The following is a 20218-nucleotide window of genomic DNA, read 5'->3' on the forward strand; positions in this document are numbered from 1 at the left end:
CTAGGTCGGATATATTGAGCGAATAAGTACACGACTAGTACCGAAAAGCTTGTTTGCCACCAAAGCGAGTCGTGCTTCGGTGGTCAATGCAGTCGTCAAAGGAATGGTTACGAACGTTTCGCCAGTGACAATCAACGGGATATCACAACTGATTAGACCGTCTGCAAGCTTGCAGCTCTTTATGACTACTCCCGCTAAGTAAGTTAGCCAAAGGCAGCTCAACTGATGCATCGAATCTAATTTGTCGTGATATAAACATAGTACTCCAGACACGAATCAAGAGACGAGTGTAAACCCTGCATGGAGATCGGCATACTGGCATGTTATATACACCGGTGGCCTTCCTGAGGGATTACCTGGAGTCATCCAAGAATCAATGGGCAATACAGTCGATAAGGCTGCCAGTTATCTGAGGGATCTAACACCAGGTGGTGGAGCGTACTACAACGAAGCATCAACTTTGGAGCCAGACTGGCAAACATGTAAGTGCTGAGGTCGTCTGATATCTATTAGAAAACAAATATTCACTTTTTTTCGTGATCTAGCCTTCTTTGGATCCAACTATGACTGGCTTGTGAGTGTCAAGGCACGATACGATCCAAACAACACATTCACGGTGTGGAAGGGTATCGGATGGCAGCCTGGAGCTGATTCAACCGATGTGTGCTATAATCTAACGTGATCCGGCTCGTGGATCAACCAAAACATTTGTGAAGCCTTCGCTCGCCTCCTCCGAACCTCTCTGATGGGTAAATTCACCATAACAGTGTATTTAAACGGATTTACAGAATTAGAACCTCTAAATAGATAGGCGAATAGCCGTAATTTTGCGTTCTTCATTGTGTCTGTTGTGTAAAGTTGCTCTTTGATGTTCCTGTTTTCGTGGTTTTGAGCGGTGGAGTGATTGAATTTGAACATTAGCGACGTGATATCACGAAGAGTCACGTACACTTGGTCCTATAACAGCATACCGTTAAGTTGTGCTGTTTGGACATTGATGACTTCACTTTCTCGAAAAAGCCGACACGAGCAAGTAATAGGCAAGAGGAGCTGCTTCCAAAGGGAAGACCTAAATAAATAGATAGACATACATTCATACATATACATTACCATATACGATAGTACTTTAAAAGAACCATGAACAATTCGGCCCAACCTCATCAGCCCCCCTTTCCCAACGGGTTGACACCAGGGCAATCAGCATTTAATAATTCAAGTCAATCCTCATTCAATACTGCTGCAACACCACCTCCGTCTTATGAAAGTGCCATGACTGGCAAGTTCCCAAATCCAATTCCATCAGGGACACTACTACAAGGCTCTGGAGGAATGAACTCGCTACACATGCTATCTGGTGGTCAGCCTCTCGGTCAAACATCTGGTATCTTGTCGCAACAGCAATTCATGGATGAGGAGAAGGTGTATCAGTTGATTCTGGATTTGACAAACCCTGCTACTCGAGAGGCTGGTCAGTCGGCATGTTTGAAAGAAGGGATTATTATTCGTATGGTCTTGTTCAACATTATTCTTTTCAACTAGGATTGCTCGAATTGTCAAAGAAACGAGAAGCATATGAAGATTTGGCTCCCATACTATGGCACTCTTTTGGTATATCAAGCATCTTATTGGACCACAAGCCACCAACAAGTCGTTAAACAGTTTTACTCACAATTAGGTGTAATGGCTGCTCTATTGCAAGAGATCGTATCTGTATATCCAATGCTGTCACCTCCTACACTCACAGGACATGCATCCAATCGTGTATGTAACGCATTGGCTCTATTGCAATGTGTTGCATCACACAATGAAACTCGAGCATTGTTCTTGACTGGTAGGCGAAACTTGTTTTGAAAGATCACGTCTGTTTTTGCGCTCTTGTTATGAAGCTAAAAAAACCAACACATCCCCCTTGCCCATAGCACATATACCACTGTTTCTATATCCATTCCTGAATACTACGAGCAAGACTCGGCCATTTGAATATCTTCGTTTGACGAGTCTTGGAGTCATTGGTGCCCTCGTCAAGGTAACGTTCAGTCCAAAGTCGCCAAAAAAACCAGCATTCTAAGCCATTCTATTTACAGAACGATAACTCTGACGTTATCAACTTTTTGCTATCAACTGAAATCATCCCCTTATGTCTTCGTATAATGGAAACAGGATCCGAACTATCCAAAACCGTCGCCATCTTTATCGTACAAAAGATTCTCTTGGACGATATGGGTCTCAACTATATATGCCAAACATATGAACGATTCTATGCTGTAGGAACAGTCCTCTCAAACATGGTTGCCCAATTGGTAGAACAACAATCCATTCGACTCTTGAAACATGTCATCCGATGCTATCTCCGTCTTTCTGATAATCCTCGAGCTCGAGAAGCTTTGAGACAATGTTTACCTGAACCGTTAAGGGACTCGACGTTTATGCCTAGCTTGAAGGATGATATCACTACCAAACGATGTCTACATACGCTTTTGATGAATCTGAATGAAGGTGGTATGCCAGTATAATAATAATAGTTGCTCAAAGAAAAGGAAGTAAAACAGTGAATTTATTTGTCATATAACGTATTTTTTTGTTGCATGCATTGATACTTTAAAAACGAAATAAGTTGTACACACGCATTTGGGTTGGAAGCTGTTTTGTAATGTGAAACCTAAAAATATATTAAACAAAAGCTATTCTCACATAATCCCCGACTCTGATACTGCTATACAAGTTTTTTTTTTGATATAAATCATCGCTTGAATCCCCCATTCACACTTTCGTTCGAATTGAATACCCCATCCGAATCTGCTCCACTCGCAGTCCGTCCGCCAAAGCACTGATAGACCCCACACATTATTGAAACACTCCTAACCCCTCTACTCCAGGTTGAAGGATCGAAAAATGATTGTTGCGAGAAGGATTGAGCGTCACTACGATCTTCGAGCCTTAGTTGATCATATGGCAATGGACCGTTTGATGCGATAGCGTCTTTGAACGGCCGTGGAGCGTTTATTTCTACACGGTGTCGTCTCTAAAAAGTACAGATGTGTTAGAAACAGACTAATTTGCTTGGTGCATTGTTTCTCCAACGCGAAAAACAACAATCCACAAGAAATCCCCTATATAGAAATGCCCTAGAACGCGTTACCTCTTGTGATCTAAGGTCCTCCTCATCATCCTGTTCTCTCACAGAGGTATGTGACCCATTCCGACTGGTTATTTTGTTACTAGGTTGGTCAAGATCCGAGTCACTGTCACTATACTCGATTGGCTTTTTGGGACCTTCGTCTTCAACCACTTCGTCTTCATCGTCAAACAAATTCACCTGGTCTGGCAGTAAGAGTATTGGGCGACGAGTTTCGGGCTCTTCGTCATCGTCTGCTGGCATACTCCTTATACTTGGTTTGTGTGATACCCGTCGATGTTCAAGCTGTTCGTCATTGTCTGCTGCCAGGTTTCTTATACTGGGTTTGTGGGACAGTGTCTTGACCATCTTGGTCGGGCTCTGTTTAGATGTTGGACGTAAGTGTCAGTTCCAAGTAGTAACAGCAGGCATTGTCTGGATCCCAAGTATCGTTCAAAGCTTTCTAAATGTAATCTACATAGAGCGCAAGCTTGGCCGCAAACAAGCTTTCCTCATGCTTCAAAACGCAAATTGGGGGACAAGAACCCAGACTACGAGCAAACAACCAGGATGGAACTCACCTCTTCGCTCAGACTGATATCCGTTAGAATGCGTTCTTCTGTGTCGTCGGGGCCAAGCATGTTGCTACCAAAAGGGTGAAACGAAAGAGATGCTATCTGACTTGCTTTCTTGTTTCGAAGACGGACACAGCTTAAAAACTGTATGTGAATTTCGAGACGCGCATCAATGGAAGGTATTTGTTGATCACACACGTCGCCACTCGAATTGTAGATACTGTTTAAACTGCTTGTCTATATTGTTGTGACTTTTAGCGTCATGTTCAAATAGCTATACAAGAATGGGAAATATCAACAAAGGATTTATATACAATGATTGTCGGATTGTCGGGTTCTGCTCTAGAATCTAGATAAATCCTTCGAAAGAACGTGTTCTATATGATCTTTTCACGTGACGACCGTTTGCTTTTCCGTGGCAATGACCTAGGGACGATAGTCGGGCGTGGAGTTGTTGAACCCATTCGTAGTGCTCCCGTTGGTATTGCTCCATTTGTTAGTGGTCTGTCGTCTGATGGTCGTGCTATTTGGAAGAACAGGTTAGGATTGTGCGTTTCACGTACTGACACGACTTTGATACGTACTCAGTGGTAGGTATGCTCCGTTTGGTAGTGGTAGTGGGCTTTCGGAAGCTTCAGATAGAGCGTTTAATGCGGCTATGAATGATAAAACACATGAGTTAGCCGCCGATTGCGGTGCACTAGAGGTCGACTGTGCAGCTGCATCACATACCGGAATCAAAGTAAGATCCAGCATTTACATTAACGATGCATCCCAAGAGAGCCAGGATGAGTACGAGTAGCATGGTGAGTTTGCACATGATTGTTTTTGATTGTGGTGGTGTTTGGTGGTAGATGATGTGTGATGCGTCGTGTATGGAGCTTGGCAAGTAATATGAAGGATTTAATGGTTTGGAATGGTGATGTTTTGTATGTTGTTGTGAAGAAGTATGTTGGGATGGTTCACAAGTCGAGTTCTCGATTCAACACTAAACAGTCAAGAACCCGAATTGGGTTGGAACGAGCTCTGGCATGTGTTAGTGAATTCATCTCACAGTGGCCCAGTTGGATCTTGAGTCTGCTTGAGTGTCTCATCAGTTCCGATAAGTGATGAATTAGTCTTATGATTGTTCACATTCTCGACTCGTTTTGGGGTGTTTTGTCAATTTAGCACGAATGAAACACGAGCGATCTTGTGGCAAGAATGTAGGCTAGATCTCTTCCAAATATTAGAATTATAACAAAAATAAAAGCGAAACGTGAGCGATCGGTCTGAACCTGCCCAGCTTTCCGTGAAATGAACTTTAATGAAAAGTCAACCGACTGCACCGTGCTTATTTTTCTCTGATGACAGGTTTTCAAACACCTGGTGACCAAACAGGGTATATCTGAATAGACTATTATTTGCATATTTGCAAAACTCTTACGTTTGAGACTCCCTCCTCGAATCCCTCACAGACAACGCCCTAAACACCGACGTCTGCCGTGCAACAGACAGTGCCCTCTTCCTCTTACTTATTGCACTCTCTAGTAACGGCGATTCAGCAAACACAGAAGGAGAAATTACAGGTGATGGGGCTAACGATGACGGGTTCAAGAATGTTGGTGATGTGATGATGAGAGATGAACGAGCAGGTGGGAGTGGTGAGTGTTCGCCGCGTGAAGGACGGTATGATTTGCTGGATGTCACAGAGTCTGTAACTGAATCTCGTTGTAACGGTATGGATATGGAGGGTATCTTAATCCAAGGATGTTGCAGTGCTTCGTTGGCAGACATGCGGTCAAGGGCGTTGAATTTTAAGAGTTTTGAGATGAAGTTTTGGGAGCATATTGATTTTGTTTCCCATACTAGGAATAAAGTTTGAGAAACTGTAGCGACTTATGTAAACTGGGAGGTGACTCACTCGAATCATCAAAGTTATAATCAGCTTTAACAATCCTTGCAATCTGATCTGGTTCCACACGTGGATCTGCTTCGTCATTGCCGAACGGGCTTGTCAGGGATAGCATCATGAATACTAGGACACCGACTGCCCACCTAAGCCAAAAAAAAGTCGCTAGAGTCAATCGTTGAATGTTGATGACAACTCTCAACACTCACATATCAACAGCCTCGTCATACGAAACACCCAGGAAAATATCAGGAGCCATATAACACACAGATCCAACATACGACACTATACTGGGCGCTCGTCTCCTCCCACGAATTAGTCTTCGGTTAGGTGATAATGATTCCTCTGATTCTGATTCCGATTCGTCGAGAGACACAGGCTCAGATAGTACTGTCCGTATTCTGACGACTCCGAAATCAGCTAGCTTTACATCCGTGTTTAATGTTTTGGATGTCATTAATACGTTTTCCAACTGGGTGCAAACATAGGGTTTGAGAATCGATCTATAATCAAGGAACGAATTGTTTACCTTGACATCACGATGTACAATCCCAATAGAATGAAGGTACGCTAAAGCGTCAAGCAACTGATGTGTAATTTTCGAACATTCAGGTTCAGTAAGATCAACATCCATTATCCTGTCGAATAGACATCCACCTTCACACAGATCGATAATAAGGTATATGTGATCGTCTGTTATAAACTAATAAAACATGTTGAGAGTCAGGCAAAAAAACTCCAACCCGTAGCTACTGCAGTTGCAAGCAATGCTATTTGGTGTAAACCTACTGCCTGTTGAAGACACACAATCCTGGGATGTTGAGCGCGTCGAAGCACCTCTAGTTCAACTTCCAAACGTTTCTTGTTTTGGACCTTGTTCTTGTGTACGACTTTCATTGCATATTCTGATTTGGTTGATTTGTTTGTCACCTAATGTTGAGGAGTATGTGTCAAAGGAGACTGCTTTTGTCAAGTGTGTGAAAATCTCAAATGTTTCTAACTGACCTGGAAAACTGTAGCATATCCTCCTCTAAAAACGTCTAACGTTTTAGAACTCAGTCTATGAGCAAAACGCAAACATAACGCACAATATCTCACGCATCTAGTATACCTTCCCAAATAAATCCCAGTATCATAAGCACCTTTTAGTTCCGCTGGTAGAGCTGACGCTTCAAGTCCGTAATCGTCCCTCCTCTCATTTTCTGCCATTTTTCAGTCGCACTCCAGTGGCTGAAAGAAAGTATTTGGATGTATATCTTTGTAATAAGGGTGTATTGGTTCTAGTCGAAGCCTTCTATGGTGTGCTTGTGCATCGTAGATTTTTGTTTCGGTCGTTTGCTGAGTTTTAGCAGTTCCGGAGCAATTTCCAATCAGCCATACATGTGGACTGAAGCAGTGCAAGCAAAACGTGGTAGAGAAAGTCGGTTTAAATCATGCATTTTGTATTTGGTACTTTTGGCAACTCTGTAGAAATACCGTTCTTTTCTTTTGAACGGCAAGAATTGCAGTTTGTTCTTAAGGAAGTACGCAGATGCAAACGACGTTAACACTAGCATTTCTCTGCATGTTTTGAGACTTCCATTGTACTATTGTAACAAGGCGACATCACTTTGTGTCTTGCAACGGTCTGCCTTCAAACCAAAGTGGACTATTTTTCTCAAATTCGAAATGATGATGTACAATACCTCCCATTTTTCAACCTTACTTTCCAAGTTTGGCAGCGCTGATCATGCTCAATAGCGACGCTCAACTCAAAGGGAAAGCTCTTGAACTTCAAACTACTCAAGAGTTCTCGGCCTATTCGCGACTCTCAACTACACAAAAATGCAAGTGTGGAACTTTCCAAACCCTTCCCATCAGTATGTCACTAATCCGTAAACTCTGAACATATAAACAAAGCTGTCCCGTCGACGAAATGCGTGTCTCATAAGCAAAGCGATCATTTGACATATCCGAAATTGTTGCGAATCGTTTTTGAATTGACACTTCAAACCAAGTAATGTTGGAAGAGATGAAATTCAGATCGTTTCTTTTATTTTGATATTTTGAAAAATCAATTATTCTGGTTGTGATAGAGCCACTCTTTAGCTTGTGTGTCTTATGTCAACCTATAGTTTCAAATCGAAACGTCAAGCACTTTGACTTGGGATTTCATATAACTTAAGCCCATCTGCGAAATAGCAGTTTAGGGCCCTTACCATTTCAGAAATGGTACTTTTGGAAATTCTTCCATTCAGCTTCATGATTCATTTTGTATTTTTCGTCCATGGTCCATATAGGCTTCTCTCCATGGGGACATTCACATTCTTCTAAAAGACGGAGTATCGCAAGGATGTGTTGGCATGTGCAATTGAGAGCAATGATTGAGACGCAACAAACTGAATGAACACAACCATTTACCTTTTTCAAAAATGATTTGGTATTTATTGAAGCATGTCATGTCTTGTACGTGAATGACCGGATCATCATGGTGTTCTACAAGATAGAATAGTATAGTTGAGAAGAAAAGAGTCACCAACACACGATCAAACAATTCATGATTTGATGTCAACACAAAAAATCTTGTTTCAGAAAGGATACCAGAGAGGAAACCAGGCGGACCACGGTAAGACTTTGGGTGATGTACATAGTCTGTATGATGGAAGATTTCCTTCAAGACTTCAGCATTGCTTTGACTAGCCACGAAGGTGACAAAGAAGAGAAGAGATGTGTAGAGTGTCATGCTGGCCTTGGAACGTGACATATGTGTGTGTCAGATTGAAGTCAAGGTTGATGATGTGTAATGCATTACCTGATTGAACATGCTGAGAGTGTGCTTGGAGCAGTTTGGGAGAATGGGGTAGTGGAGTGAAAAAGTGCAATTGTGTATGAGAGATTAAGTGGTTATCAGTTACGCCACCATTGTAATCATACTTTTGACAGGAACCGTCGGTTGTTGGTAAAGTAGGTCATACGTAAACTAACGCCTTGAAAGTAGAGGGATTTGCTTCCATTCACAACGAAACAGTGTGGACTGTGCTTGCAAGGTATCCGCCAACTTCAAAGAAGCATAAACTTCAAATGATCATGAAAGCTTAAGTCAAAGTGACATTGACACGGAGCGCTCGTGTTTGAATGTCAAATGTCTTGTTTCAACAGGTGCACACACAGGCAAGGAATATGATAATTGAAGGATTTCCACGTATCTACGAAATAAAAAGTGAAACGTGAACTTGTTAGTTCATGTCTTGTTCATCACCAACATCCTGGCAGCTTTTCTTCACAAGTCGTCAAAACACTCAACACGAAAAGCACATGCCAACATACTGTAGATAGGGAGTAGATCCAAAGAATGTACGGACCACCGCCAGGAGGCTTCGCACCTCCTCCTCCAGCCCCAGCTCCTACATTCACTGGTGCCTCCCGCAACAAGAAGAGCAATAATAACATTAAACCAAGATTTCGACCGTACCATCGATCATTCAATGAACAACCACACCAGACTACTAGACCTGCTCCTGCTCCTGTAATGTACACTCAACCACCACTACAGCAGCCAGTTCCTTATTCTCCTACGCCTCCATGGAGACATCAACAACAACAGCCCACACAATCAGCACCAACACGCTTCACTTATGACCCATACTCCGATCCATTGCAACACAATCAGCATCCTCCAATACAGCACTACGAACAGTATGAACAACCTGCAGTACAGCAACCACAACATATACAAAACCCTGTTATTCAACAACACCAACAACAGCAACCAATGTCGCAATATCAATATATACTCCAACAATATCCAATCCAGGAACAGCCAAAACCGCCGCAAGAGATAAAGCACTATGGAAATAATACGGCTCTTGTCTCTCAATGGGTGGAAAAACAGGCTAGCTTCCAGGAAATGTTTGATAAACAGGCTGCTCAAAAAATACCGGCTTTTTACGAAGCGCCTGTTGCTCCTCCTCTTACTATACCACAGCCGGTGCCTCCTGGTACTACTTGGTATGTGGTGGAATACATTGGTAGCTTGATGCGTTAAATACGAACACTATGGATTGACAATTATCAATCAGGGATTGCGAACCATGTGAAAAGTCCTTCCAGAACCCAAAACAACATGCTGCACATATGAAACTACACAAGAAATGTCTCAAATGTGATTATGATGCCCTACCCAAACAGTTGAAGGAGCATGAAAAGAAAGAGCATTCTGAGCCTGCTGTTCCAGCGTGTGTATTTGAGAATCATATTCCAGTGAGTGTTATTGTTCAATGTCGCTCATCTCAATGTCTTTGTGATAGACCTAAATCACTGGAGTCACCAGAAGATATCGCAAAATGGATTGAAGATCGGAAAAAGAGATACCCAACTGCTGCCAACATTGCTCGAAAGGTACATTACTCATATCGCAATGAATCTAGTCCGACATTGATCACTTATATGTTTTTGCTTACTCATAGGCAGCAGGAGGTGAAGCTTCACCATCGCTACCAGCCAAAGACAAGAGCAAGCAACTATCAGCCAGTACCAATAGCATTAAGAGCGTGTGTAAATATTTCGCAAAGGGACGCTGTCATAGAGGCGATGCATGTCCTCACCCTCATGTGTTGGCCAACACTGGAGGTGAAATGAAATTGGCTGATAATGCAGTGGAAGCTAGTGCTGGTGCTAAAGTCGTGTCTTCCAACTTGTTACGAAAGGTACGTGTGGTGATTATATACCTATTTTCGTTGGGTCCCATAGCTAACTTTCGTATTCCTTTTTCTCTATAGTTGCAAGCCAATGATTTGAAACTTGAACGACAAGTCTTGCTGCAATGCATAAAGCATCTAGTGGAGAATATGGAATCGTCATAAGGCAGATTGGAATTATTAGCCGTGAGCTTAGCGCATGTACACAAAACATTTGTATAATCAGAAACAATGCTCTCATAGTATAACAGAAGATGTTTAACGGCCATTCACGTCTATTTCATATGTGTATGTGTACAAATACGTGAGCTATTTAGCCTTCTTTTTCAATCCAGGTCGAGCAGATTTAGCAGACCTGGTGTGCTTGGCTGCATACATTCTCTGCATGTGGGGTCCTTCTATATATCGGACGGACAGTGTATACACAATGTATGTCAGAGATGCGAGTCCATAACCAGCCTTTGAAGACTGCTGTATAGCATTCCCCAAAAACAGGGCTCCAGTACCTAGATATTGTGGATCACTTATATACCTATAAATTCCATTCGTAACTGGCGCGTCAAAAAGGAAGCCAAACGAGTCTCCATTGTAAATCCCCTTGATTCCGAGTGTCTGAATAGCCCATAGATTGATTACAGATCCGAATATGATGAGTGATAGGCCGACTATTGTGCGGTATGGTTCGGGGAGGACTTCCAACTAGTATACGCGTAAAGATTAGTGATGAGCCGTGTTTCGGCTGCAACACGTTGCTTCAAGACAATAAGCAAGGCTTACTGTTCCAGCATCGGCGTGTATAGCTCGCATGACATAGTGATGCCTTATTCCGGACGGTCAGAACACTGAATGTTGAAAGAAGATTTCACGATATCTGAACTTCATACCTTATCATGCCGCTGGTGACGAGATAAACTGCGTATACATAGACAGCATTCTTCCCCAGTGCCTTTGTGAATATTTTCGTTCGATATTCTAATTGAGCGGTCGCGTTGTAATTAAATACATGAAAGAAGACTAGATGGATGGTAGCTAGTTAGCAAACACTCTGAAATTGAGGGTAACAGTGTTTCGTGTGCTTACTATACCCAGCAGCGACAACAGCTGGACTATATCCAGGAAATGTTGGCAGGATGGAGAATAAGCGAGAAGGGCCGTCCAGGGCCAGATTCATGACACGTGTAAATGCATCCATGGTTGGTTTTAGCGTGATTGGAAGTGGTAATTTGTCGTGAGGTCAAATTCGACAACTTTCATGAAAGTAAAAAACCCACTGCGGACGAGAGAGCTTAAGAGCAAGTAGATTTGGAGACGGTAGCCAGTAAAGGAGACAGCGACAACCATGAACGACTATCTCGGCCAGATCGTCCACTTTGCAGACAAGTTGGGAGATGCCTTCTTGCCTCAGTTCGATAACAAGACAGCTATATACGTCTCTGCTGCTGCCATCTTTTGCCATGTAATGTTTTACGATATGATGGCCCTGATCGAGTACAATACGCACATCATGACTCGGGTAATGTAGCTTGTAACTCTTGTTGTGTCATCAGCATCATTCATCTCATTTTAAAGTTTTGACTTTGTATGTGCTAGTTGCTCGGCAAAAACGCAGTGTATTATTACAGTGCCCTAATATTCACAAACTCGCTAATTCGAGACTATTATGCTTTGAAATCTATGGAGGTCGATGCTGGATCGGTGTGTTTTGAGTTGCAAGTGATGTGCTTTCACCTACAATCGGTCAAACTGATACATGACACAAAAATAGTTTGATGTACTGGATCCTACCATTGCTCTATACGTTGGAACCACACTGGTCACTGTAGGCTTATTGCTCAACCTTGAAGTCCTGAGGCTGCTCGGAATTCGAGGTGGGTTTTTTACTGTTGGGGTTTAACATAGTGTCTCCGCTCGCTGACCAACTGATTTGTTAGGAATGTACAATGGTGACAGGTAAAAAGCATGTGGATTCTATCGTGTATTGATCTATTGGAAACTCCCTCTCTGACTTTTCCTGATACAATTACGTAGTTTCGGTTTCTTATTCGACCAACCCTTCGTCGATGGCGTTTTCCGCATCCCTGATCCACAATACACTGGTGCTGCTATGGCCTTCTTTGGTTATGCCATCAAGACTCGTTCGCTTGTTGGTCTAGGTAACAGAAATGTTTGTCTGGAAGTGTCGGACGACATATTATATTGTCTAACACACATGTTGATCTAGGTTTGGCAATGGTAGCTAGTTTAACATACATAGTCTCTGTGACATTTATAGAAGGTCCCCATCTCGTCAGAATATACAGCGAGAGAAAGACCAAATCATCAAAGAAACATTCTAACGGCTCTTCCAATGGAAATGGAATTCACCACAATGGAAACGGCCACTCGAATGGACTTCACAAGGAAGAGTAAAGCAATTGGACTATTGTATTTTGGTGGCGTTCTTTCGGATTGTATAAATGAAGACGCTTTCAGAGAAAAAAATAACATCGCACAAATTTCCCCGAACGTTGCTTCGCAATTGAAACTCACATTGGGTTGCGAGTTTTTTAGTTCGTTAAGCTTGTTGTTGGATACGATAGGAGAGCCAAAGACGAGCATTAAATGTGGAGCTTTTTTTGAATGCTCTTTCCCTCTGTAGATCACCCTAGGTTTTAAAAAAAACACTTGTCAAAAACAAGAAGCAGACACACTAAGCTTTGGTCGTGGGTACAGACTGTGATCATCAAAGGCCCTCAGCCTCTTATTTATTTTAATATTCTCGGTATGGCCCGGCCTGATCACTCCTACATACATACAAGTCACTAACATCCCCTCATGACATAGTATACATTACACTAAATTCAATAGCACCATGAAGAAATTCCTGCAAAACCTCCCCAAACTAGGCCGAGGACTAGACACGTCTCGAAATGTATTCGGAGGCACATTAGAAGGGCTCCTAGATCAAGACTTTGAGGATATGGTCGATGGCGATGGTGTTGGATCTGAACCTGGCATTCCTAGTGCTGTGCAGAGGTTTATAGAGTATTTGAGGCAGGAGTGTGGTATGCGTGTTGTTTTGTGCAAAGGGGGTGTGGTATTGGGCTAATGTTGCTTTTTGATAGTCCTAAACCGAGAGGGTATATTTCGATTAGCTGGGTCGTCTGCACTTATAGCACAGCTTCGCGATGAGATTGAGAGAAGTGAGAATGTGGCTTCGCTGGTTGGAGGCTCGGGATGATGATGTGGGTGAAGCTAACGCTGGTTTTTTGATGTTAGCGAATGTTGTGGACTTTTCAGCAACTGGTGAACGTGAAATTCCGTCTATTTGTGGACTGTTTAAACAGTTCTTGCGTGAGCTGTCTGATGGTGTCATACCTCGGAAGTGTTTTCAGGCTTTTGCAGACGCTGGTGGTATGTGAAAACACTATCAAAGAATGTGTTTGCTGTTCACAGTGTGCTTACCTTTTTCTGCATTAGACTCAATCTCAAAAATAAAGCAAGCTATAACACAAATCCCTCAACCCAACCTCGACGTCCTCTTCTACATATGTCGGTACCTCCTCCTTGTAGCCGAAAACGAACCCAAAAACAAGATGGGAATCCCAAACCTCGTTATCGTATTCGCTCCAAACCTCTTTCGCTGCCCAAGCGAAAAGGGCACACCCGAGAAATTCCTGGTCGAGTCTATGCAAGCGTCTAAAGCAATGGGAATCATGCTCGACAAGTTCCATGACGTGTTTGATGATGATGCACTATCAGGAGGTGTTAATGGAATACGGGTGTCGCCAACCAAGATGGCTAAATTGAGTAAATACGCATCGTATAAGAAGAATAGTCCGTTTAGTAGTGGGGAGGTGCTGAGTGGTAGTCGTGGGCAGTTGGGTTCTATGACTGCTATTGAGCAGAGTAAGGGAAGGAATAGTGTTTCGTCGTCGTCAAACAGGTATGATTTGCTCTTTTTTTTTGTTAAGTCATTTTAAGGCCAAAAAATGCCAAATAGGAACCTGCAGATATCTTCTATTAACCAAGTCGCACCTGCTTCTCCATATAGCCCACACAGCTTTGTCGAATCACCAACAGAAGCCAGCCGCGAGAAGGGTGGTCTTGATCATAGAATATCGCCTAGGAAATCAGAGGCTGGAGAAGGTGACGCTCCTGCTCCCACGAAACGTGACACTAAAGCCATTCCTATGCTATCAGAGCTCAAAGTGAGTGGAAAACAACAGGTTGAGAACTTGAGCTGGTGTTTTATGAACTCTGGGAATCAGATTGCTGAAGATTATTGTTTTCTCTGTTTTAGACGAAATTATCTGAAAAGGCAGGTGTACAACAAGACTCATTCTTGGATGAAGTTTTGGCTCCAATTGAGAGGAACAAGGATAAAGATGATGAGCTTTTGCCTGAACAGCAGAATACCGACAAGAAGAGGTATACATGTCAGAAACACCTGGCATTTTTTGCTATTTGTTTGGCCCCAACCTAACCAAAACGCTTTCACAGGCGGACATCTGGATCAGCAGATAGCATGACAAAAGATGCAGCATCACATGTAACAGTAGAAAAGATGCCCGCTCCACAAGTGGTGACAAAACAACGAGTCCCACCTAAACCTCCGGCGAGAAAAGCGCCAACACCCGCTAAAGACCTGCCACCATTACCACCGCCTCATCGTGCACCACAAATCCCTCATCCATCACCACATGCATTACAATCAGGTAGTGGTTCACCACTAGTAGTAGATGCCACGCCGCAGCTTCCACCTGCTAAACGAGCTGTCATTATGCCGAATCCACGAGCCGGCTCGTATCCGGGTACTAATGGTATGAGCCCTGCAGGACCATTATCTGCTGGTGCTGAAACTGCCCAACAGCAGCAGCAATCATCTGAACCAAGAAGGAGATCATCACTATCAGGCTCCAACGGTTCACTACGCTCGTCAACCGGCGAGCGCAAAACAGTGACATTCGTAGACCCCACCCTATCATCCGAATCCGAAATACTGGAAACGAGTGAAATAATGACGACTGCAACAACCGCCACAACATCAACTGAAGAATCAAGTATGATTCAAACAAGTAAAAAACCAAGTGTGCCTGCATCGTCATCTAGTATGGGCCATATTGTAGAATCAGATCATGAATTCTCTGAAGATGGAAATACGAGTACTGGTGATGAGTTGCATTCGTCTGATGACGAGTCGTCGAATAATGGTCATTTGATGCAGAGCCAGCAAAAGAAGCAGCTTGTGGCGGGACATTTGAGTAATCCGTTATCGCCTGAATCGCCTGCATCTGTGCAGAATACGGCCGTGTTTCATAATACGATGGATGCTGTTATTTCTGGAAATATTGAGTTGATTCCGTTGGGACAAGGGAGGGTCAAGGAGGCCGCACAGAGGATTTCGCGTAGTCTTACGAATGTGAGTATAAGTTATAATGGGTGCCAAACTAGTTTATCTCTCATCGACCACCATCCCTGATTCTCTTCCGATTTTTTTTAGCTCAATGAGGTCTCCGCCTCAAAGAAGTCGGGATCCAATGCCAGTCTCAGTCGACTCGCCTCACCAACTCATAATCCCTCGTCTCCACTTGCTGCTAATAGTATAGTTAGTAAATCGCCATCACGAGCAACAGCGGAACAACAACAACCCACAAGTAGTAGTAATGCCTCGGCTGAACTATCAGATACAGCGCCACTCCCCACTGAAATGTCACGAGAAGATTCCATGGATCCCAGTAACATCCAATCCGAGTATTACGATGACGATGCAGACAACCTCCTCATATCTCAACGCAACAGTGTTGTCACACCACGAGCTAGCATCATCAGCAGCAGCAATTCCCACACCTCAAATGGCAGCAAACCACTCCCACATCCATCAACCCTCACATCCGACGCCTACAAGTCTCTACGCGCAGAGGGCAAACAACTCGCCCAAAAAATTCGGCTGGGTAAACAAGCCGGCTTGAAATCCATTCAAATGAGTGACGATATCAAGAGGTTTAGAGAACTGAAAGCGTATCTACAGGATCATCCACCTGTTGGGCTTCAAGTCGCACCGCCACAGCTTGTGACGAGTGATAACAGTATTGCTGAACCACCATCGCAGTGTCAGCTAGCGCTGCAGAGGCTTGATAAGCAGAGGAAGAGAGAGGGAAGGCCGTATGACGTTATGGTTATGAATGCCGGGCAGCTGAATGATGAGAAGAGTGCTGTGAGGAAGGAGCTGGGGGCGTTAAAGGCACTGTTCGCGAGTCGGGATGGGACAAAGACTGTGGTGAGTATATGCTGTTGGTGGGTCAGGTAATCACATTGTTGGCTAACGTTTCATGACTTTTTTTAGCCTACAAAGGATGATCGAACCATGATGCGAGAATTGTATCAACGCTACTGTGAAGTCAAGGATCGGTTGGCTAGTTTGGATCCTTTGGCGCAGGTTGAAGGGGAAGAGACTGAGGATCAGAAAATGTATGTGTTGTGTGCTTACATTATAATTTATACGGTCTTGGGGGCTTTTTGCTGACTCGAACCTTTGGTTAGATATAAGCAATTACGATCCGATAAACGCCAGCTACAAGTCATGCTGCATAATTTCCAAGAGCAATTCAAAAAGGAGAATGGACGTAATATTCAGACGTCAGTTGATCGGGAGCCTGTTGCTGCTGAATATAAACGATACAAGGTAAAAGCCCCAAAACAACCTTCAACCGATAATTTCATGACGACTCTGGTGTTGCAATATGTGCCACTACTACTTTTATTTACACTGTACTTTTCTATACACGTAGGAAATCAAGGAGCAGATCAAAGAGATTGAAGAGAAACTAGGCATAAGTGCCACTGATGAGAGCTCTACAGCTCAGTAAATAGCCACATTCTTTTAAATATGTAGAACTAGTTGTTTTTTTGGGGGATTTTGATTTTTTGTTGCTGTGGTTTCTTTGATGGACATTTTCCCCTCTTGCATTTATTTGGAATGCATATCCTCCTTTTGTGAATATAGTTTCTTGGCCTCATCTAAACATTATTGTTGTTGTTGCTGTTGTTGCTGTGGAGGGTGCTGCTGTTGTTCTTGTGGTGCTGGATTCGATAATTCAGCTCTAAAGTGATGAAACCGGAGCGTCAGATGTTAAATTAGTTAAATTAGAATGAAATAAATCATCCTCAACATCCAATAAACATCGTGGTTGTGCCAGTAACAAAGAAAAGACAGGATGTCTGCGCGAATGTTTGATCCCCTCCCAAACAACAGGACACACATACCGCAACTGCCTCGTGAAATCATCATCTAGATCGGCATCGTCCCAATTCACAATCCATCCTTGTACGTCTGTATGGTCTTCTTCTGTTTCTGGCCAATCTAATCATAGAAAAGGTGTGAGCTTATTTAACGAGTATGGTATAGGGCAAGCACATACCCTCACGATCAAAGTCTTCGAATTCATCATCGTCTTCGATTGGTGGGAGCTTTGGTTGCTGCTTTGGGTCGGTTGAGGAGGTAGCTGCCATGGTTGAGGTTTTTGAAAGTTTGGAATGCGGGGTTCGTTGAGACAAAGAGCTTCAAGGTGCCCCACGCGTCACGGAATTGCCGGGATTTATGAGCTTGTAAAATCCCTGTTTCGGGACAATATATAGGCGTTTGGTTCCTACTCGCCACATTGGAATGTTTTGATAATTTAGCTTCAAGCACATTAAGGAGCGTAAAGGAAGAGCGGCGGGATAGACCTTACATAACTACGTGACTTTTGGCTCCATAATTCACATTCATCACATTGGCATCTACCCCTTAGGGCCTTAGGGCTGTTATTACTGCATGTGGTATGTTTTGGCTCTCACATCAAAAACCACAAAAGAACATGGCCATTGTTGCTGCACTTGGAAACCTGGTTGGAAATTACAAACTTTTGTGTTAATTTGGCTGCTGGAATCGAGTAAGAGTCACGTACATAGTCAAGGTCGGCCCAAGGGAATCGACAGATTGAGGGTCTCAAACTTGCGCCATTCTTTGAACATCGTTCCTCATTGATCTAGTGCCAGAACAAACACGAATTACCCACTGCTTCATACTATGCCAATATCCTCTTCCGGGCGTAGCAGTCCGGCACGCTCAAAACAACCCAGCATCGACAAAGGAAGTGTAAAACCACCATTTGTTGTTCCTCCTCCCACTCTCGTAAAGCCTAGAAAACCATCTCCTGTAACGACGAACAAGGATTTATCTAAAATTAATACTGGAGCTATGGATTACACGACTGCTGCTCCTGCTATACATTTACCCCCGCCTGTAGAAATCAGGAGTAATGTGACGACACAGTATGACAGGGAGAACCATGATGCAAGAATGTTGCTCAAGGTGGTGCCTGCTATTAGTGCATATTGTGCTAGTAGCATATTCATGACAGTCACCAACAAGTTAACACTTTATTACTTTCGGATTCCGACCTTCTTGATGTTGGCTGCTCAGGTGAGTTGCTGCAAGACAAAGACTTGCTTCAATTGTAGCCTTTCAAGGATTTTTTGCCTTGTCTATTACACATACAAGTTGATCTGAAGTCTCGATTGGTCTGTAAACTTTGTAATCTGGAGCTCCCAGTGCAAATCATCAAAGTGAATACACACTAATCCAGTAATAGATACACCCTCCAAGCTGATCTCACACAATCTCACTGCCAACATCATTAGACAACCATATCGCTATTACTGTTGGAGGCCTTTACGAGAGCTAACTGGGTAAAGCATCGACGATTCAATGCATCTGAGGCTGCCAAATGGATGCCAGTGGCATTAGCACTCGTAGCAATGACATTCTCAGGTTTCAAAGCACTGGAACATTTGAGTATACCAATATTCCAGATATTCAAGAACCTCACCATTATTATAATCGCGTATGCTGAAAGGCACTTTTACTCTGGGTCTCCTGTAAGCGGTGTTTGAGAAGCCTGATTTCTTCAATGCATGAATTGCTGCTTAAGATTTTTCCCCCCTCAAATCTTAACATTATTCCAACAACGAATAGGTAACAGTCAGCATGTTCTTCTCATTCACCCTAATGGTCTTCTCGTCAATCCTCGGCGCAATCGGAGACTCTAGATCCACCTTCCCGACAACACACGCGTCCTCTTACTTCTGGATGCTAATCAACATTGCATCGACAGCCTACTACACCCTTATAATGAGATCCCGGATACGACAATCGGGATTTAAGGATTTCGATATGGTATATTACAACAATATCTTGTCTATTCCACTACTGGCTGTGCTGGCAACGGTTACAGAGACGTCTCAGATATCGAGCTTTTATGCAAAGTATTTTGGAAGTGGATTGAGTGCGCTGGAGAGGTATCAGAGAAGAGATGAGGTGGCGGTTTTGATTGGAGTTGTGCTGGTTAGTAGTGCTAGTACTTTTGCGATTTCTTATGCTACTGCTCTGTGTGTCAGGGTGACGAGTAGTACGACTTACAGGTGAGTTCTTGAGGGCAAGACAAGATTTGACAAAAAACCACCCCCCAAACCATGACGTGTGTATTATCAACAAACTGACTTTTCTTCACTGTATAGCATGGTTGGAGCACTAAATAAGCTTCCCATAGCTGTTGCTGGGATGCTAGTGTTTCCTCAGGACTTGACAATTGGAAACGTCCTTGGAGTTTTGATTGGTAAAGCTTGAGAGATTACGACGTTTTTAAAATGAAATTCATCTCATTCGTAGCACTGACACACATTCTCTCTCGTCTATCTCACAGCATTCTTGAGTGGCATAATATACGCTCAAGCCAAAACAGCACAGACTGCACTATACGGTCTATCACCAAATGGTTATATAGGAGGCGACGAAAAGTACTCGCCAACGGAAAGCGTGGATGGCAGTCTAGGTGGTCGCTTTGGATCCGATATGAACTTGCCGCATAGTAACAAGTCAACATAAGAGTAATCGGGATAATCATGTTATCACGGGTAGCTTTATTTGTATTTAAACAAC

The 20218-nt window shown here is 43.2% G+C and overlaps 6 protein-coding genes across 6 annotated transcripts; 4 read left to right on the forward strand and 2 right to left on the reverse strand.

The window, feature by feature from the left end:
• Positions 1-1137: 1137 nt before the first annotated feature.
• Positions 1138-2513, forward strand: SmJEL517_g01085 (uncharacterized protein; the record flags this gene model as incomplete). The annotated part of the gene is made up of 5 exons (XM_031167013.1): positions 1138-1468; positions 1540-1608; positions 1676-1831; positions 1920-2026; positions 2085-2513. The coding sequence occupies 5 exons, from the start codon at positions 1138-1140 to the stop codon at positions 2511-2513; spliced, it is 1092 nt and encodes a 363-aa protein (XP_031026987.1).
• A 2599-nt stretch (positions 2514-5112) lies between these two features.
• Positions 5113-6790, reverse strand: SmJEL517_g01086 (uncharacterized protein; the record flags this gene model as incomplete). Its single annotated transcript, XM_031167014.1, has 7 exons — positions 5113-5537; positions 5594-5727; positions 5791-6053; positions 6111-6284; positions 6371-6511; positions 6587-6611; positions 6693-6790. 7 exons carry the CDS (start codon positions 6788-6790, stop codon positions 5113-5115), a joined length of 1260 nt encoding a protein of 419 aa, XP_031026988.1.
• A 3776-nt stretch (positions 6791-10566) lies between these two features.
• On the reverse strand, positions 10567-11449 carry SmJEL517_g01087 (uncharacterized protein; the record flags this gene model as incomplete). Its single annotated transcript, XM_031167015.1, has 4 exons — positions 10567-10956; positions 11035-11077; positions 11142-11271; positions 11338-11449. The coding sequence occupies 4 exons, from the start codon at positions 11447-11449 to the stop codon at positions 10567-10569; spliced, it is 675 nt and encodes a 224-aa protein (XP_031026989.1).
• Positions 11450-11596: 147 nt separating this feature from the next.
• On the forward strand, positions 11597-12666 carry SmJEL517_g01088 (uncharacterized protein; the record flags this gene model as incomplete). Its single annotated transcript, XM_031167016.1, has 6 exons — positions 11597-11770; positions 11848-11952; positions 12023-12125; positions 12189-12207; positions 12286-12410; positions 12479-12666. The coding sequence occupies 6 exons, from the start codon at positions 11597-11599 to the stop codon at positions 12664-12666; spliced, it is 714 nt and encodes a 237-aa protein (XP_031026984.1).
• Positions 12667-13108: 442 nt separating this feature from the next.
• On the forward strand, positions 13109-17105 carry SmJEL517_g01089 (uncharacterized protein; the record flags this gene model as incomplete). Its single annotated transcript, XM_031167017.1, has 11 exons — positions 13109-13301; positions 13362-13439; positions 13516-13650; positions 13717-14182; positions 14240-14447; positions 14540-14667; positions 14740-15658; positions 15740-16516; positions 16583-16707; positions 16780-16921; positions 17028-17105. 11 exons carry the CDS (start codon positions 13109-13111, stop codon positions 17103-17105), a joined length of 3249 nt encoding a protein of 1082 aa, XP_031026985.1.
• A 1202-nt stretch (positions 17106-18307) lies between these two features.
• On the forward strand, positions 18308-20164 carry SmJEL517_g01090 (uncharacterized protein; the record flags this gene model as incomplete). The annotated part of the gene is made up of 5 exons (XM_031167018.1): positions 18308-18703; positions 18922-19158; positions 19256-19701; positions 19798-19895; positions 19983-20164. The coding sequence occupies 5 exons, from the start codon at positions 18308-18310 to the stop codon at positions 20162-20164; spliced, it is 1359 nt and encodes a 452-aa protein (XP_031027158.1).
• Between the last annotated feature and the right edge of the window lie 54 nt (positions 20165-20218).

The sequence above is a fragment of the Synchytrium microbalum genome, assembly GCF_006535985.1.
Source record: "Synchytrium microbalum strain JEL517 chromosome Unknown SmJEL517_scf0003, whole genome shotgun sequence".
Lineage (NCBI taxonomy): Eukaryota > Fungi > Chytridiomycota > Chytridiomycetes > Synchytriales > Synchytriaceae > Synchytrium > Synchytrium microbalum.